Source organism: Pristis pectinata, chromosome 16, assembly GCF_009764475.1.
Source record: "Pristis pectinata isolate sPriPec2 chromosome 16, sPriPec2.1.pri, whole genome shotgun sequence".
Taxonomy (NCBI): domain Eukaryota; kingdom Metazoa; phylum Chordata; class Chondrichthyes; order Rhinopristiformes; family Pristidae; genus Pristis; species Pristis pectinata.
Window position 1 is genome coordinate 46113395 of NC_067420.1, and position 19048 is coordinate 46132442.

General features: G+C 44.7%; 1 protein-coding gene across 2 annotated transcripts in view; it reads left to right on the plus strand.

Annotated features, from left to right (window-relative positions):
• Positions 1 to 19048, plus strand: part of fer1l4 (fer-1 like family member 4) — a 207748-nt gene that overhangs the window by 96308 nt on the left and 92392 nt on the right. For both annotated transcript variants that reach the window (XM_052031437.1, XM_052031438.1), the window contains exons 27-30: positions 6789 to 6902; positions 7631 to 7792; positions 13378 to 13549; positions 15352 to 15467. In XM_052031437.1, the coding sequence (XP_051887397.1) occupies positions 6789 to 6902; positions 7631 to 7792; positions 13378 to 13549; positions 15352 to 15467 (564 nt within the window). The remainder of the gene's footprint in view (positions 1 to 6788; positions 6903 to 7630; positions 7793 to 13377; positions 13550 to 15351; positions 15468 to 19048) is intronic.

The window sequence follows — 19048 nt, forward strand, 5'->3', positions numbered from 1 at the left end:
AAAGTGTACCACCTCACACTTCTCCAGATTGAACTCCATCTGCCACTTGTCAGCCCAGCTCTGCATCCTATCAATATCCCTCTGTAAGTTCCGACAACCCTCCACATTATCCACAACACCGCCGATCTTAGTGTCGTCCACAAACTTACTAACCCAGCCTTCCACCCCCTCATCTAAGTCATCTATAAATATCACAAAAAGTGGAGGTCCCAGAACCGATCCCTGCCGGACACCACTAGTCACTGTCCTCCAATCCGAGGGCACTGCTTCCACCACAACCCTCTGCTTTCTACAGGCAAGCCAATTCCTAATCCACACAGCCAAGCTTCCTTGGATCCCTTGGCCTCTGACCTTCTGAAGAAGCCTACCATGAGGAATCTTATCAAACGCCTTACTAAAATCCATATAGACCACATCCACCGCACTACCCTCATCAATCTTCCTTGTCACCTCCTCAAAGAACCCTATCAGGCTTGTGAAGCAAGATCTTCCCTTCACAAAGCCATGCTGGCTGTCCCTAATCAGTCCATGATTCTCCAGGTGTTCATAGATCCTATCCCTTAGAATCCTTTCTAACAGCTTACCCACCACAGACGTAAGGCTCACCGGTCTGTAATTCCCTGGACTATCCCTACTAACTTTTTTGAACAAGGGGACAACATTCGCCACCCTCCAATCCTCCGGTACCATCCCCGTGGACAACAAGGACTCAAAAATCCTTACCAGTGGTTCAACAATCTCCTCCCTCGCCTCTCAAAGCAGCCTGGGGAAAATCCCGTCAGGCCCCGGAGATTTATCTGTCTTGATATTATTTAACAACTTCAACACATCCTCTCTCTTGATATCTACAACCTCGAGAACATTACCCTTACCAGCACTCCCTTCCGCGTCATCAAGACCCCTCTCCCTGGTGAATACCGAAGAGAAGTACTCATTGAGAACTTCTCCCACTTCCGCCGCCTCCAGGCACATTCTCCCACCTTTGTCTTTAATCGACCTACCTTTACCCTAGCCATCCTCCTACCCTTCACGTACGTGAAAAAGGCCTTAGGATTTTCCTTAACCCTACTAGCCAATGCCTTTTCATGTCCCCTTCTAGCTCTCCTCAGCCCTTTCTTAAGTTCCTTCCTCGCTACTCTATATTCCTCACAGGCCCTGTCTGAAGCTTGCTGCTTATACCTTATGTATGCTACCTTCTTCTCCCTAACTAATCATTCCACCTCTCTCGTCACCCACGGTTCCTTCACCCTACCATTCTTTCTCTGCCTCACCGGGACATATTTATCCCTAACATCCTGCATAAGATCCCTGAACATTGACCACATCTCCATGGTACATTTCCCTTCAAAAAGGACATCCCACTTTACACTCCCAAGTTTTCTCCTTATAGCCTCATAGTTCACCCTTCCCCAGTTAAATATCTTCTTGTCCTCTCTGCACCTGTCCCTGTCCATGACAATTTTAAAGGTTATGGAGCAATGGTCACTGTCCCCCAAATGCTCACCCACCAGTATATCCTTTACCTGTCCCGGTTCATTTCCTAAAACTAGATCTAGCATGGCATTCCCTCTCGTTGGTCTGTCAACATACTGTGACAGGAATCCGTCCTGGATATTGGTCCCCCTCGGGTTCAGGTGTAACCCATACACTCAGTACAGGTCCCATCTTCCCCAGAAGAGATCCCAATGATCCAAAAATCTAAAACCTTGCTCCCTGCAGCAACTCCTCAGCCATGCATTCATCTACCATCTCCTCCTATTCTTACCTTCACTATCACGTGGCACCAGCAGCAATCTTGAGATCGCTACCCTTGAGGTCCTGTTCTTCAGCCTTCTGCCTTGCTCCCTGAACTTGCTCTGCAGGACATCATCCCTCTTTCTACCTATGTTATTGGTATCAACATGTACCACGACTTCTGGCTGCTTTCTCTCCCGCTCAAGAATGCTGTGGACCCCAGCAGAGACATCCTGGACCCTGGCACCTGGGAGGCATCATACCATCCGGGATTCTTGCTCACATCCACAGAACCACCTGTCTGTTCCCCTGACTATTGACTCCCTTTCCCCTATCGCTATTGCCCTCCTCTTCTCCTCCCTTCCCTTCTGAGCAGCAGGACCAGTCCCAGTGCCAGAGACCTGGCTCCTGCCACTTGATCCCTGTAGGTCATCCCCTTCAACAGCATCCAAAGCAGAAAACCTGTTACTGAGAGGAACAGCCTCTGGAGTCCTCTGCCCTGTGTGTGCACTGTCTGCCTGTTCCCTTTCTCTTTCTCTCCCCTGACAGTCGCCCATCTATCTGCCTCCTGGACCCTAGAAGTACCTACTCTAAGGGGGGGGGCGGGGTGAAGCGGGGCGGTGACTGTCTCCCGATGCACAGCACCTACATAACTCTCTCCCTTCCTGATGCTCCACAGTGTTTGAAGGTGCAACTCCAGCTAATCAATTCTGAGCCGAAGTTCCTCCAGCCTCATGCAATTACTGCAAGATGTGATCACCGTGCACTAGAGCAGGGTCCACTAGCTCCCACGTCATGCAGCTGCAGCACATCGCCATGTCCTCCATCTGAACTATTTTTTCTCTACCTGGCTGTATTCTACTTAAGAGTTATAACAATAACAGTTAAACCTTACCCTTACTTACCAGGTACTCACCAATTTGAAATTGGAAGGAGACAGAAAGCAGGGTAATTATAGGCCAGTTTGCTTGACACTTGTCATTGTGAAAATGCTGGATTCCATTATTGAGGAGCTAATAGAAGGATTTATAGAAAATAATAAGGCAATCAGACAAAGGAAAATGGTATCTGACAGAGTTGCTAGAGTTGTTTTGAGGATGTAACGAGCAGAGTGGACAAAGGGGTAGTAGTAGGTGTATTTGAATTTCAGATGGAAATGAGTACAAGAGTTAGGACGTCATGTTATAGTTGTACAAAGCGTTGGTTAGACCCGATTTGGAGTATTGTGTGCTATTTTGGTCGCCACACTATAGGAAGGATGTGATTAAGCTAGAGAGGATACAGAAAAGATTCACAAGGATATTGCCTGGACTGGAGGGCTTGAGTTATAATGAGAGGTTAGATAGGCCGGGACTGTTTTCCCTGGAGCAATGGAGGCTGAAGGGTGACTTTACAGAGGTTTATTAAATCATGAGGAGCATAGATAACGTAAATAGACACAGTCTTTCTCCCCAGGGTAGGAAGTCTAAAACTGGAGGGCATAGGTAAGATGGGGAAGGTTTAAAGGGGATGTAAGGGACAAGTTTTTCACTTATAGGGCGGTGCATGTATGGAATGAGCTGCCAGGAGTAGTCATAGAATTATACAGCATGGAAATAGGCCCTTTGACCCAACTCGCCCATGCCGACCACAATGTCTATCTGAGCTAGTCCCATTTGCCCACATCCCTTTAAATCTTTACAATCCATGTATCTATCCAAATGTCTTTTAAACATTGTAATTGTACCTACCTCTACATCTTCCTCTGGCAGCTCATTCCATACACCTACCAACATTTGTGTGAAAAAGTTGCCCCTCAGGTCCCTTTTAAATCTTTCCCCTCTCGCCTTAAATCTATGTCCTCTCGTTTTAGACCCCCCCTATCCTGGGAAAAATAAAGTAGGGGTAGAAGGCAGGTACAATTACAACATTTAAAAAAGATTTGAACAGGACATGGAATTTAATGCAGACAAATGTGAGGTGATACACTTTGGGAGGACAAACCAGGGTAAGACTTGCACAGTGAATGGTCGGGCACTGAGGTGTGCAGTAGAAAAAAGGGACCTGGGAAAACTGATCCATAATTCCTTGAAAGTGGCATCGCAGGTAGATAGGGTCATAAAGAGAGCTTTTGGCACATTGGCCTTCGTAAATCAGGGCATTCAGTACAGGAGTTGGAATGTTATGTTGAAATTGTATAAGACATTGGTGAGGCCAAATTTAGAGTATTGTGTGCAGTACTGGTCACCTGCCTACAGGAAAGACATCAATAAACTTGAAAGAGTGCAGAGAAAATATACACAGATGTTGCCGGGACTTGAGGACCTGAGTTACAGGGATAGATTGAATAGGTCAGGACTTTATTCCCTGGAGTGCAGGAGAATGAGGGGAGATCTTCTAGAAGTATGCAAAATTATGAGGGGTATAGATAGGGTGAATGAACGCAGACATTTTCCCCTAAGGTTGGGTGAGACTAGAACTAGAGGTCATAGGTTTAGGATAAAACGTGAAATATTTTAAGGGGAATCTGAGGGGGAACTATTTCACTCAGAGGGTGGTGTGAGTGTGGAATAAGCTGCCAGTGGAAGTGGTGGGTGCGGGTTCAATTGTAACACTTAAAAGAAGTTTGAATAGGTATATAAACAAGAGAGGTATGGAGGGCTATGGTCTGGGTGCAGGTAAATGGGACTAGGCAGAAAACAAGGCTGGCATGGACTAGATGGGCTGAAGGGCCTGTTTCTGTGCTGTAGTGCTTTATGACTCTAGGTGCATGAATAAGAAGACATTTGAACAGGTGTATGAATAGAAAAGGTTTAGCGAGATGTGGGTCAACTGCAGTCATATGGGACCAGCATAGATTGGCATCTTGGTTGGCATGGACGAGTTGGGTCTCTCTTCCTACCTATGTCACTGGTACCAATAGGGACCATGACTACTGGCTGGTCACCCTCCCCTTTCAGAATTTGGGCAGTAATAAGAAACAGACTGTTGTGACCCGGAGTTGGGCAGGTATGGAACTCTTACAGTGATGCACGTACACAATACTTCTTGTAGAGAGGATGATCAATCTAATCACAGCACTTTGGCACAGGAGACTATTCAAGTAGGTGAAATGAAAAGAAGTATAGTAGTGATGAGGACAGCACAGCACAGCTGGGAGGAGGGAGAGGGAGGGAGAGATGGAGCAGGCACGGCAGTGTAGCGGTTAGCATAACACTTTACAGCGCCAGTGACCTGGGTTCAATTCCAGCAGCTGTCTGTAAGGAGTTTGTACGTTCTTCCCGTGTCTGCATGGGTTTCCGCTGGGTGCTCCGGTTTCTTCCCACATTCCAAAGACGTATGGGTTAGGAAGTTGTGGGCATCCTATGTTGGCGCCAGAAGCGTGGCGACACTTGCGGACTGCCCCAGAACACTCTACACAAAAGATGCCTTTCACTGTGTGTTTCGATGTACATGTGACTAAGAAAGAGATCTTATCTTACTGTTCTCAGTATTGCCTGCCCAGGGTTGGATTAAGGGTCCTCTTATTGAGGACAACAAAGGTTGAACTTAGAATGTAGGTTGGCTGAGACTTTCCGGAGCTGGGAACAATTAAAATACAGGCCTTAAGAGTAAAAATCCTGGAATTGTTATCTGAGACACATGCAAATTAGCATAGATTTGGAAGTTAAATGTGTGACTCAACATGTGATGTGATACTGAGGGATTTTGATTTAAGGCACAAATATCAGGGAAAAAAACTATTGCGCAGAGATCGAAAAAGCTGCACTTTAATCAAATAGGAGCAATGTTCTGTGAGTCGATAGGTAAGAATTCTCTATCGAAGAGAACTTTGGAAACTAGAACATTAAGTATATTCAGGACTGATATCAACAGATTTTAGATACGAGGGAGTTCAGGGACTTGGGTTCAGTGCAGACAAGTGGTGCTTAGGTAAAAAGTCAACCATAATCTTAGTGAATGGTGGAACAGGCAAGAGGAGTTGAATGGACTATTCCTAATTTCATTTCATGTTCTAATGACATTCCCTTCTGGAATCTATGATTATTATTTCCTGTTGCGCTTTTAGTTTCTGTTACCTCATTGATTTAGGGTCCCTTTATCCTTCCTACCACCAGGTATTAATCTAACTGATCTTCTGTTCCTGGACATCTTCCATTCCCATTTTATATTTAGGCATCATAATAGTTGCCTGCCAATTTCCTTTGGCTGTGAAGATTTACTTAAAGATTTATTTCTTTAAATTTGATTTATCCATTAGTAAAACCTAAAGATAAGAACCAGGTAATTTATATAAAAGAAATTGAGCAAGAGTTGTAGGATTCTTAAGGCTTGGGTTAAATTTAGACAGTTGATGAGATTACAAATATATTATTTTCATTTCTCAAAGAAAGTGGGAAAAACTATGTGAGCGTCAAGAGCACTGGAAAGAGTGATATGAGCTGGATCTGGGAAGGAAAGAGAGTATAGGAGAGATTTTCAATCCCAGTGAGGAGACATGATCCCACAGATTGGTGTCTGACCTAATTTATATAAACCAGCAAAAGAGCGCATGAATGAGCTGTTGGATTCAACTGTTTTAATTAGTTTTTTAACATGTATAGTGTTTGATACACCTCGACTGGCTGCACAAGGAATGGCCACTTACTAGCTTATTGGTTCGTCCATCAGGTGAATATGTGGTTTTTTCATTGGTTGGTTTGGCCACAAGTATCTAATAGGTTACCTGATTGGATTATTGTTAGCTAAAGAGTATCTCTTATCTCAGGTATAAAAGGTGTCGCTTTTTGTTAATCTCTTGCTCTTGCTCTCCTCCTCCCTGGCCTGAGCTCATCTTTTGTTCCTTTGTCTCAGTTCATTAAAGCTAGTGTCATGTGTTCTGTGACTGTTTCTTTGTTTTAAACTTTTCCAATAAAACTTCGTGAAGCACCAAGTTGTTTTCAACTCATTCCTGGACTCCTGAAAGAACCTGTGGATTCGAAAATAACCAGATCTGACAGAGCTCAAGAAAAGTTTGGTCTAGGTGAAACAAATGGAGAAAACAGCTCTATTCTTATATGTATGATATGTTTCAGCCTTCTCTGCCAGAAGATGTGGAATCCAGGCATCCGGAATTTCTTGATGTACAGGAGAAACATTTCATTATTCCTGCAACAATCCGGCCAAGGCTCAAGAAGTTCAGAATTGAGGTAATTTTCCACCTGACATTAATTCTTCCATCACATAATTCCAGATGAGATAATGTCTGTGCAACACAAATGCCAGGTGTTGACTATCACTAAAACAAAAGAGATTCTAACCACCTATCCTTCAAGTCCCTCTCCATCAACATCCTGTGTGTCACCGTTAAACAGAAACTCAACTGGACTAGCACATGGTCAGAGGCCAGGTATCCTGTAGCAAGTGATCCACCTCCTGACACCCTAGTGTATTTCCACATCGACAAAGTACAAGTAGAAAACATAATAGAATATTCTACACTTTCCTGATTGACTAAAGCTCCAACAACTCTCAAGAAGCTCAAAATCATGCAGAAAAAAGTAGATAGGATAAATGATAATTCATCCACCCTCAGTATTCTTTCTGCCCACCACTATGAGTCCTGGACGACAGTGTGTGCCATCTACTAAATTAATTGCTGTCACTCATCTAGGTTACTCTAACAGCACTTCCCAAACTCTAAGCTGTTAGAGTTCTGCTTCCCTTATCCCACTGATGAGTTGGGCCCTGTTAAACTGTAAATTGAATCCCAAACTAAGTGAGCTATTTTTCAGTTATCATGGATGCAGTAAAGTTTGAACCCAATGCATTCCAATGCACACAATTATTTCTTTCTTTCAGTGCTGGACTACATTTTCAGTGTCAATCTTCAATATATCATGTGTCAGCAGATATAAAGGACATTTTATATTTCTAGGTTCTTTTCTGGGGACTCCGGGACCTTAAACGTATAAACCTTTTTGAAGTGGAGCAGCCCCAAGTGACAATGGAATGTGGTGGTCAGAAAGTGGAGTCTGAAATCATCGCAAGTTACAAGGAGAACCCAAACTTCACTGAACTTGCAAAATATTTTGAAGTGGTGCGTAGCAAACTATTCTGGGAAAATTTTATCTGTCAACAATCTGTTGGGGATAGTGACCACAACTCCCTGACCTTTAGCATGGTCATGGACAAGGACAGGAGCAGACATTATGGGCAAGTATTTAAGTGAGGGAGAGCAAATTACGATGGTATTAGGCAGGAACTTGGGAACGTAAATTGGGAACAGATGCTCTCTGGTAAATGCACTGCAGAAATGTGTAGATTGTTTAGGGACCACTTGCATGGGGTTCTAGAAAGGTTTGTCCCACTGAGACAAGGAAAGGATGGTAGGATGAAGGAACCGTGGTTAACAAGAGAGGTGGAAGGTCTAGTCAAGAGGAAGAAGGAAGCATGTTTAAGGTTTAGGAAGCAAAAATTAGTCAGGGCTCTTGACAGTTATAAGGTAGTCAGGAAGGAGCTTTAAGAAAGGACTTAGGAGAGCTAGAAGGGGGCATGAGAAGGCCTTGGCAAGTAGGGTTAAGGAAAACCCCAAGGCATTCTACACATGTAAGGAAACAAGAGGATGACTAGGGTGACGGTAGGACCACTCAGGGATAAGGGGTGGGGCGTAAAATGTGTCTGGAGTTGAAGGAGGTAGGGGAGGTCCTGAATGAATACTTTGCTTCAGTGTTCACTGAGGAGAGGGACTCAGAAGAAGGGAAGGTTAGCGTAGAACTGGCAAGTGTGTTGGAGCATGTCGAGGTTAAGAAAGAAGCAGTGTTGGAGCTACTTAAAAGCATTAGGATAGATAAGTCCCCGGGGTCGGATAGGATATACCCCAGGGTACTATGGGAAGCAAGGGAAGAGATTGCTGGAGCATTAACAATGATCTTTGAGTCCCCCCTGGCCATAGGAGTGGTACTGGAGGAATGGAGGATGACAAATGTTGTTCCATTGTTCAAGAAAGGGAAAAAGATAATCCTGGGAATTATAGACCAGCTGGTCTTACGTCAGTGGTGGGCAAGCTGTTGGAGAGGATTCTTAGGGTCAAGATTTATGAGCATTTGGAGACGCATGGTCTTATAAGGGATAGTCAGCATGGCTTTGTGAAGGGCAGGCCGTGCCTCACGAGTCTAATAGAGTTTTTTGAAGAAGTGACAAGACAGCTTGATGAAGGTAGAGCAGTGAATGTGGCATATATGGATTTTAGCAAGGCTTTTGAAAATGTTCCCCATAGTAGGATCATCCGGAAGGTTATGAGGTATGGGATCCACGGTAAAATATTGGCTGTGTAGATTCAGAATTGGCTTGCCCACAGAAGACAAAGGGAGGTTCTAGAAGGGGAGTATTTGACCTGGAGGTAAGTGACCTGTGGCAGGGATCTGTTCTGGGACCCCTGCTCTTTGTGATTTTTATAAATGACTTGGATGAAGAAGTGGAAGGGTGGGTTGGTAAGTTTGCAGATGATACGAAGGTTGGTGGTGTAGTAGACAGTGAAGAAGGTTGTTGTAGGTTACACCAGGATATTGACAGGGTGCAGAGCTGGGCAAAGAAGTGGCAGATAGAGTTCAATCCAGAGAAGTGTGAAGTGTTACACTTTGGAAGATCTAACTTGAAGGCAGAGTACATGGTTAATAACAGGATTCTTAGCAGTGTGGAGGAACAGAGAGATCTTGGGGTTCTAGTACATAGATCCCTCAAAGTTGCCTCGCGTTGATAGGGTGGTTAAAAAGGCATATGGTGTGCTGGCCTTCATTAGCCGGGGGATTGAGTTCAAGAGCAGAGAGGTAATGTTGCAGCTCTGTAAGACCCTGGTTAGACCACATTTGGAATATTGTGTTCAGTTCTGGTCACCACATTACAGGAAGGACGTGGAAGCTTTGGAGAAGGTGCAGAGGAGATTTACAAGAATGCTGCATGGAGATTGGAGAACGTCCCTTATGAGGAGAGGCTGAGCAAGTTAGGGCTTTTCTCCTTGGAGAGACGGAGAATGAGAGGAGACTTGATAGAGGTATATAAGATTATGAGAGGCATTGACAGAGTTAACAGCCAACATCTTTTCCCCAGGGTGGTAATGGCCAATACTAGAGGTCACTCATTTAAGGTGCATTGAGGAAAGTTCAGGAGGAATGTCAGAGGTAGGTTTTTTTTACACAAAGAGTGGTAGGTGCTTGGAATGCACTGCCGGGGGTGGTGGCAGGGGCTGATAGGATAGGGTCATTTAAGAGACTCTTAGATAGGCACATGGATGAAAGAAAAATAGAGGGATATGGGAGGTGAAACAGAGAGGGGGATAGATAGAATGTGGATAAGGTTTATATAGGTCAGCACAACATTGTAGGCCAAAAGGCCCGTACTGTGCAGTACTGTTCTGTGTTCTAACTGGTATTGGGTTTGGTTGAAGACATCTGTTGTTGAAGATGTGTAAACTTTCAGCACATCCCCAACTACATCACAGCTTACTCCTTCTCACCCCTCATCCTTCTCTTCATCTCGCCACCATCTTCTCCTTACCCCAGTTTGCCACCTCCTCATCCATTTCACATATTTGTTAAGCTTCCCCTCCCCCTTATTTTATCTTGCCACTTTGTAATCTTCATCTTGTTTCTCCCTCATTTTCATCCTCATTCTTGCTCTATCTCACCTCACTTTTTCTCATTGCGGGTCCTTCAATGTCTAGATTTCCATCTGCAAACTGCACTTCTCACTCACCTTGGCTACTCAACACTACCTCTAAAACCCACAGCCTCTACCAAGAAGAACTGGACTGCAAACTATACCAGATTTCCTCTGGCCTTGCTAACGGGGAGCACAGGGCCATGTGCTATCATGGTGGCTGATATCAGGTAACTGAATGAGATGGCTTAACAAAACAATTTAAATCTGTGAAGAAGTGAAATTGAGATTTTCTGCCTTTCTGTTAAACTAAATGTCCCTTTCAGTCCTCTAGATCTTCATCTCACTTATTCTTTAGGGATGAGTCTTACAGAAGTAAAGTAGATGAACTCAAAACTTTAATTAATGCAGAGTCTATGATATCTTTGCCATCACTGAGATGGTTGAAGGATGGGTAGGACTGGTAACTCAATATCCCAGAGTATAGAATTTTTGGGTGACACAGAGGGGAAGAGGTATTGCACTGTTAGTCAACGATTACATTACTTCAGTATCAAGGGAGGAAGGCTTCTCAAATGGGGCCATAAGGGGAGAGATTAGAAACAAAGGGGGTGTTGTCACTTTGCTGGGGGTGCATTACCCAACCTCCCAACAATCAACAAGAGACAGAGGATAGGGGATTCACGAGGATGCTGCTGGGACTGCAGGGCTTGAGTTATAAGAATAGCCAACTCTCCCCCTCACTCTGTGTACTGGCTATCTCCTCTCTGTTTTTTCAGTCCAGATGGATGGTCTTGGCTTGAAATGTTGTCTGTCCATTTCCTTCCACAGATGCCGCCTGACCTGCTGAGTCCCTCCAACAGGTTGTTTTTTGCTCCATATTTCAGCATCTACAGTCTCTTGTATCTCCTTGGTGCTATTACCTCTGGTTGGTCCCCTTTCAGACTGCCCTGTATCCACTCTGAGGCATCCCTGACCCTGGCACCAGGGAGACAACACACCATCCTAGAGTCTCACTCACAGCCACAAGTCTCCGTTGTCAAAGCCTCAGCACTTTGACCTCAGAAACAGCCACTTTCAAAATGGCTGCTCCAATATATAAGATTTGTTTACTATTAGTCAGCCGGAGTCAGGATAAATCAATCATTTTTGGTTGCCACAGGCAGTCGTGGCGCCTCAGATATTCACCATCTATTTTAATAACCTGTATGAAGAAATCAAAAGTACATGGTAAAATATGAGGTTACTTAATTTAGAAGGAAGAATAAAAGAACAATTTTTTATTTACAGCAAGTTATTAGGAAGGCTAATAGAATATTGTTCTTTCTTGCAAGAGGTATAGAGTGTAAGCAAAGTGAAGTTTTAATGCAACTTTACAGGGCACTGGTGAGACCACACCTAGAGTAAAAATGTACAAGTTTTGCCTTCATATTTAAGGATATGCTTACACTGGAAACAATGCAGAGAGTTCAAAAGGTTGACTACTGGGTGGAAGGGGTTGACATATGAAGAAAGGTTGAGCAGCTTGGGTCGATATTCTTTGGAGTTTAGAAGAATGAGAGGTGCAGTTTACCCTGATGGCGTATCTAGAACTAGGGGGCATAGTTTTAGAATAAAGAATCACCCATTTAAGACTGAGAGGAGGAAACCTTCTTCTCTCTGGAGTAGAACATTTCAAAGATCCACAACACCTTGAGAATTGTGGTGGCAGAAACATTGGACATACTCACGGTGGAGATTGACAGACATTTGAATTGCAAGGAGTGAAAAGGTTGTGAGGAGAGTTGAGAAGGTGGTGTTGATTGGATCATCCATGATCCTTTTGAATGGTGGAGCAGGTTTGAGGGGCTGACTGGCCTATTCCTGATCCTATTTCTTACATTACTCAGATTTCCCAAACTACAATCTGTACCACCTTTTATTAAGGACAAAGACTTTAGGTGTGTGGGAACTCCATCACCTTAGGTTCCCCTCCAAGCCACACACCATCCTAATTTGGAAGTATATTGCTGACTTTCATTTGTTGCCAGGTCAAAATTCTGGAACTCCCAACACAACAACACTGAGAATATTTCACCTAAAGGATTGCAGTATTGCAATACAACACCGTGCTACTATCTTGGAGGGCAGTTGAGGATAGGCATTAACTGCTGGTCTTTCCCACTACTCGCAGGTTGCTCTCAAAAAAAGGAATAAGAAAACAACAGATGGCCAAGCCTTCCCTGATGGAGGGTGACTAGATTTAAGAATATTTAGACAGGTATATGGATAGGAAAGGTTGAGAGGGATATTGACTAGCTAAGCTGGGCAATTTAGTCAGCATGGATGAGTTGGGCTGAATGGTTTGTTTCCTGCTATGTAATGCTATAACATTATGTATGTGTGTTCAGTACTGTCCTGGCAGTAGGTGCTGACAGGATGTTGCTTTTGCCCACTTATCTCAATCTCTAGACCTCAGAAGGAGCAGGCTTTTGGTTCATTAGCCTCGCCACTCTGATTTGAGGCAAACTCTGCATTTGAATTCCTTGGTTATTCAGGATTCAACTGAAAGTGTCTGGAAGAAAGCAAGCTCTAACCATGGCAGATATTGTTGCTGATTAACCATTTGTGTCCAGGAGTGTTTCTGGAATTAAATCATTCAGTGTTCTGCACTGCTCTAGCACTTGAGTAGGGTGGGGAAGAAGAATATAACCTTCCTGTTCAAAGCAACAGGAACTTTCCTGACTCCAGAGTAACAATGTTTAGGAGACATCTGGATAGGTACTGAAATGAGCAGGGCATAGAGGGATACGGAATTAATGCTGACAAGTGGGATTAGTACAGATAGGCATGATGGTCGGCATAGACTTAGTTGGCCAAAGCGCCTGTTACTATGCTGTACAACTGACTTTTAGATTCTATATTAATGTAGCAGTGCGTTAATTTACACTTCTTGCAGTGTGTTAATGCTTCCCAAGCTTGACCTCCCTAAGTAAACCTCAATGTTATTTTCAAGAGAATGGTTTAATGGGAACTTTTGCTTCACAGGAGCTGCCAGAGCAAATGTACTTACACCCACCCCTGAGCATCGTCGTGGTGGAGCAGCGAGCATTTGGGCGCACAGTCCTTGTGGGCTCTTACACTGTCACAAACCTGCAGCAGTTTTCCCTGAAGGAATTGGAGGAGAATCCAAACCAAGATACTGCAGCCAAAACCAAAAGTAAGGAAAATGTGATAAAAAGACCTGTGAACAGCAGTAACTGCCTGGTATTTATAGAGTTTAGCACCTGCTAAATTAACTGATTGAATTGCTTTTGCATTTTTAAGGCACAAGTCACCTGTACTCTCAGAAGTTCAATGCTGTAGCCCATTAGTCCTGCACTTGCTCTCTTGTTTGTTCTTTTGAGTCTGTGCTTCAAGGTGCTTCGTGTGCTGGAGGCTAGCGACTGTCTGGATGTTACATCCACATGGACTTGGCTGCAAGCATTGCCCTCCGTGCACAGAATGACAAACTGACACTCACCATCTTGTGGATCCTTGAGCTGAGCAGAGTTAAGCAACAGTGCCTTCAGGGTGGGGTGGGTGGTGAAGCAGACATTCGCTGTTTGATTATCTGTGCTCTGTGCCATCAGTCAGTAGTTACACTGTGGAAGAGGCCAAACATTTCCTGAAATGAGGCCTTCGGGTAGCTGTAGCCACGTAAGAGGGCATAAGTTTAAGGTGAGAGGAGAAGAAAGAGTTTTAAAGGGGAAAGTTATTATTTTATGCAGAGAATGGTAGATTTTTGGAACACACTGCCAGGGGAGGTGTTGGAATCAGATACATGAATAGGCAGAGTATAGAAAGAGCAAAAAACAAACTGCTGGAGGAACTCAGTGGATCAGGCAGCATCAGGAAATGGACAGGAGACCCTTCATCTGGACTGAAAGATAAGGGAGAGATATCCAGTATAACAAGGTAAGGGGTGGGGCAGGAGCTGGCAAGCGATAGGTGGATCCAGGTGAGGATAGGTGATAGGTGATAGGAGAGGAGAGTGGAAATAGCGACAGAGGCTGGGAGATGATAGGTGGAGAAAACAATGGGCTGCGGATGATGGAATCCAATAGGAAAGGAAGGTGGAGAATGGAATCCAGAAAAGGAGGTGGGGAGGGCAGACGGGAACCGTGGGGGAGGCACCCAGTGAATTGAGTGTGTGGGTGATGTCTGATGAAGTGGGTGGAGGAGGGGAAAGGAACAGGGTGTTGGGGGCTGGGGTGGGTGTAGGAAGAACTGGGTAGATCAGGACGAGAGAGAAAAGGGACAGAGGGGGAGCAGACTACCTGAAAATGGAGAATTGAATATTCATGCCGTCGGGTTGTAGGCGACCCAGGCAGAATATGAGGGGCTGTTTCTCTAGTTTGCATTTGACGTCACCCTGGCAGTGGAGGAGGCCAAGGACAGACAGGTCATTGTGAGAATGAGGAGGAGAATTACAATGGCTGGCAACTGGGAGCTCCAGATGGTTGTGGCAGATACGGTAGGCCCAATTCTGTGCTGTCTCTCTCTATGGCTCCATGTATGTGTTGCCATGTCTGCCAATAAAACTGCACACAGGGAAATTAACGTAGTTGTTTATTTGCTATGCTTTATTCATAGTCATTACAAAGCAAACTTCAGAACCCACTTCAAGAGACTATGCCAATCTGACCAGACCTAATGCTTAGACCAGGCCAAGCTATTGATTTACTGATGGGCTCCCTGACTCCAGCTGTCACCCAATAATTAATTAGTGGATTGTGTTTAACAGCAGAGCATTTCAGATGTTCTGCAGGAACCAAGGCAGCTGATGCATAGTAACATATCAATGCAACATTTTATTTCAAGATAAGGTTCCTATCAAACAACAACTTGAATTCTTCCATAATATAATCTACATTTCCAAATACTTTGCCTTTTGGATTTCCATTAATCTTTGTTTTTTTTAATCTTAATTTCTTCTTGTTTAATGGAGATCAGAGATTCTGTGATATTTGCTATTAACAGGAAAAAAGTGTGACCTTCAACAGCTGAATGGCAAAGCAGCTTCACAAATTTCTGTAAACATTGAAACAGAAGAGTTAACAAACGAAAAGAAGAAAGGACCCATGAAGGTTCTGAAGGTAAATGTGTGCTCCAATACCTCCCTAAAGACTGACAAGGCTCAGCTTCCTACGTTTCTCCCATTCATCATCACAGCTGAGCTAGCTGTAGAGGTTGTATCTGGATATTGTGAATAGATCTGGTCTCTCTCCCTAAGGGAGGGCATACATGATGGGGAAGTGCAGCAAAGTTTCACCTGACTGATTTCAGGGATGGTGGGTTTGACCTGTGAGGAAAGGTTAAGCAGACTGTGCATATACTCTCGAGTTTAAAGAATGAGAGGTGATCTCACTGACAAAATTCTTATGGGACTTGACAGGGATGATATCTCCCTTAGAATCATAGAAAACCTACAGCACAATTCAGGCCCTTCGGCCCACAAAGCTGTGCTGAACATGTCCCTACCTTAGAAATTACTAGGTTTACCCATAGCCCTCTATTTTTCTCAGCTCCATGTACCTATCCAAAAGTCTCTTAAAAGACCCTATCGTATCCGCCTCCACCACCGTTGCCGGCAGCCCATTCCACACACTCACCACTCTCTGAGTACCATAGAACTATAGAACAATACAGCACAATACAGGCCCTTCAAACCACACCTAAGACTATGTAACCCCTTCCTCCCACATATCCCTCTATCTTAAATTCCTCCATATGCTTATCTAACGATCTCTTGAACTTGTCTAATGTATCAGCCTCCACCACCACCCCAGGCAGCGCATTCCATGCACCAACCACTCTCTGGGTGAAAAACCTCCCTCTGACATCTCCCTTGAACTTCCCACCCATTACCTGAAAGCCAGGCCCTCTTGTTTTGAGCATTGGTGCCCTGGGAAAGAGCCGCAGGCTGTCCACTCTATCCCTCTCAATATCTTCTATACCTCTATCATGTCTCCCCTCATCCTCCTTCTCTCCAATGAGTAAAGCCCTAGCTCCTTTAGTCTCTCCTCATAATCCACACTCTCTAATCCAGGCAGCATCCTGGTAAATCTCCACTGCACCCTTTCCAACACCTCCACATCCGTCCTATAATGAGGTGACCAGAACCGGACACAGTACTCCAAGTGTGGCCTAACCAGAGTTTTGTAAAGCTACATCATCACTTCACGGCTCTTAAACTCGATCCCCCAATTTATGAAAGCTAACATCCCATAAGCTTTCTTAACTACCCTATCTATCTGTGAGGTGACTTTCAGTGATCCGTGGATATGAACCCCCAGATCCCTCTGCTCCTCCACACTGCCCAGAATCCTGCCATTTGCCTTGTACTCCACCTTGGAGTTTGTCCTTCCAAAGTGTACTACCTCACACTTCTCTGGATTGAACTCCATCTGCCACTTGTCAGCCCAGCTCTGCATCCTATCAATATCCCTCTGCAAGCTTCGACAGCCCTCCACACTATCCACAACACCACCAATCTTTGTGTCATCTGCAAACTTGCTAACCCAGCCTTCCACCCCCTCACCTAAGTCGTTGATAAATATCACAAAAAGTGGAGGTCCCAGAACCGATCCCTGTGGGACACTACTAGTCACAGCCCTCCAACCCGAATGCACTCCCTCCACCACAACCCTCTGCTTTCTACAAGCAAGACAATTCTGAATCCACATGGCCAAGCCTCCCTGGATCCCTTGGCCTCTGACCTTCTGAAGAAACCTACCATGCGGAACCTTGTCAAGCGCCTTACTAAAATCCATGTAGACCACATCCACTGCACTACCCTGGTCACCTCCTCAAAGAACCCTATCAGGCTTGTGAAGCAAGATCTTCCCTTCACAAAACCATGCTGGCTGTCCCTAATCAGTCCATGATTCTCTAAATGCTGATAGATCCTATCTCTTAGAATCCTTTCTAACAGCTTACCCACCACAGATGTAAGGCTCACCAGTCTGTAATTCCCTGGACTATCCCTACTACCTTTTCTGAACAAGGGGACAACACTCGCCACCCTCCATTCCTCGGGTACCATCCCTGTGGACAACGAGGACTCAAGGATCCTAGCCAACGGTTCAGCAATCTCCTCCCTCGCCTTCCGAAGCAGCCTGGGGAATATTCCGTCAGGCCCCGGGGACTTATCTGTCCTAATATTTTCTAACAACTCCAACACATCCTCTCTCTTAATATCTACATACTCTAGAACATTACCCTCACCAACACTGTCCTCAGCATCATCAAGACCCCTCTCCTTGGTGAATACTGAAGAGAAGTATTCATTGAGAACCTCACCCACTTCCACAGCTTCCAGGCACATCCTCACACCTTTGTCTCTAATCGGACCTACCTTTACCCTAGCCATCCTTCTGTTCTTTACGTATGAGAAAAAAGCCTTGGGATTCTCCTTTACCCTACTCGCCAAAGCCTTTCCATTTCCCCTTCTCGCTCTCCTCAGCCCTTTCTTAAGTTCCTTCTGTACTACTCTATGTTCCTCACAAGCCCTGTCTGATCCTTGCTGCTTACACCTTATGTATGCTGCTGCCTTCTTCCTAACTAGTTGTTCCACCTCTCTCGTCACCCGCAGTTTCTTCACCCTGCCATTGCTTCTCTGCCTCACCGGGACAAATTTATCCCTAACATCCTTCAAAAGATCCCTGAACATCGACCACATCTCCATAGTACATTTCTCTTCAAAAATATCATCCCAATTTACACTCCCAAGTTCTCGCCTTATAGCCTCATAATTTGCCTTTCCCCAATTAAATATCTTCCCGTCCTCTTTGCTCCTATCCCTGTCCATGACAATTCTAAAGGTTATGGAACAATGGTCACTGTCCCCCAAATGCTCACCCACCAATAGATCTGTCACCTGTCCCAGTTCATTACCTAAAACTAGATCTAATATGGCATTCCCTCTAGTCGGCCTGTCAACATACTGTGTCAGGAATCCGTCCTGGACACACTTAACAAACTGCGTCCCGTCTAAACCTTTGGCACTAAGTAGGTGCCAATCAATATTTGGAAAGAACTTATTCCTGACATCACCTCTATACCTACTCCCCAGCACCTTAAACCTATGTCCTCTTGTGGCAACCATTTCAGCCTTTGACTATCTACCCAATCAGTGCCCCTCATCATCTTATACACCTCTATCAGGTCGCCCCTCATCCTCCGTCGCTCCAAGGAGAAAAGACCGAGTTCCCTTAACCTGCTTTCATAAGGCATGCTCCCCAATCCAGGCAGCATCCTTGTAAATCTCCTCTGCACCCTTTCTATGGCTTCCACATCCTTCCTGTAGTGAGGTGACCAGAACTGAGTACAGTACTCCAAGGGGGGTCTGACCAGCGTCCTATATAGCTGCAACATTACCTCCTGGCTCCTTGACAAAGGAGGTCAAGGTTCAGGAACCTTGGATGATGAAAGATGTTGCAAATTTAGTCAAAAAGGAAAAGGAAGCATATGTAAGGATTAGGAAGCTGAAATCAGACGGGGCCTTTGAGAAATATAAAGGAAGCAGGAGAGAACTTAAACAGGAAGTCAGAAGGACTAAAAGGGGCCATGAAATGTCTTTGGCGAATAGGATTAAAGAGAATCCCATGTCATTTTATACATATATTAAAAACAAGAGGGTAACTAATGAAGGGCTAGGAAAAAGGGGGGTAATTTA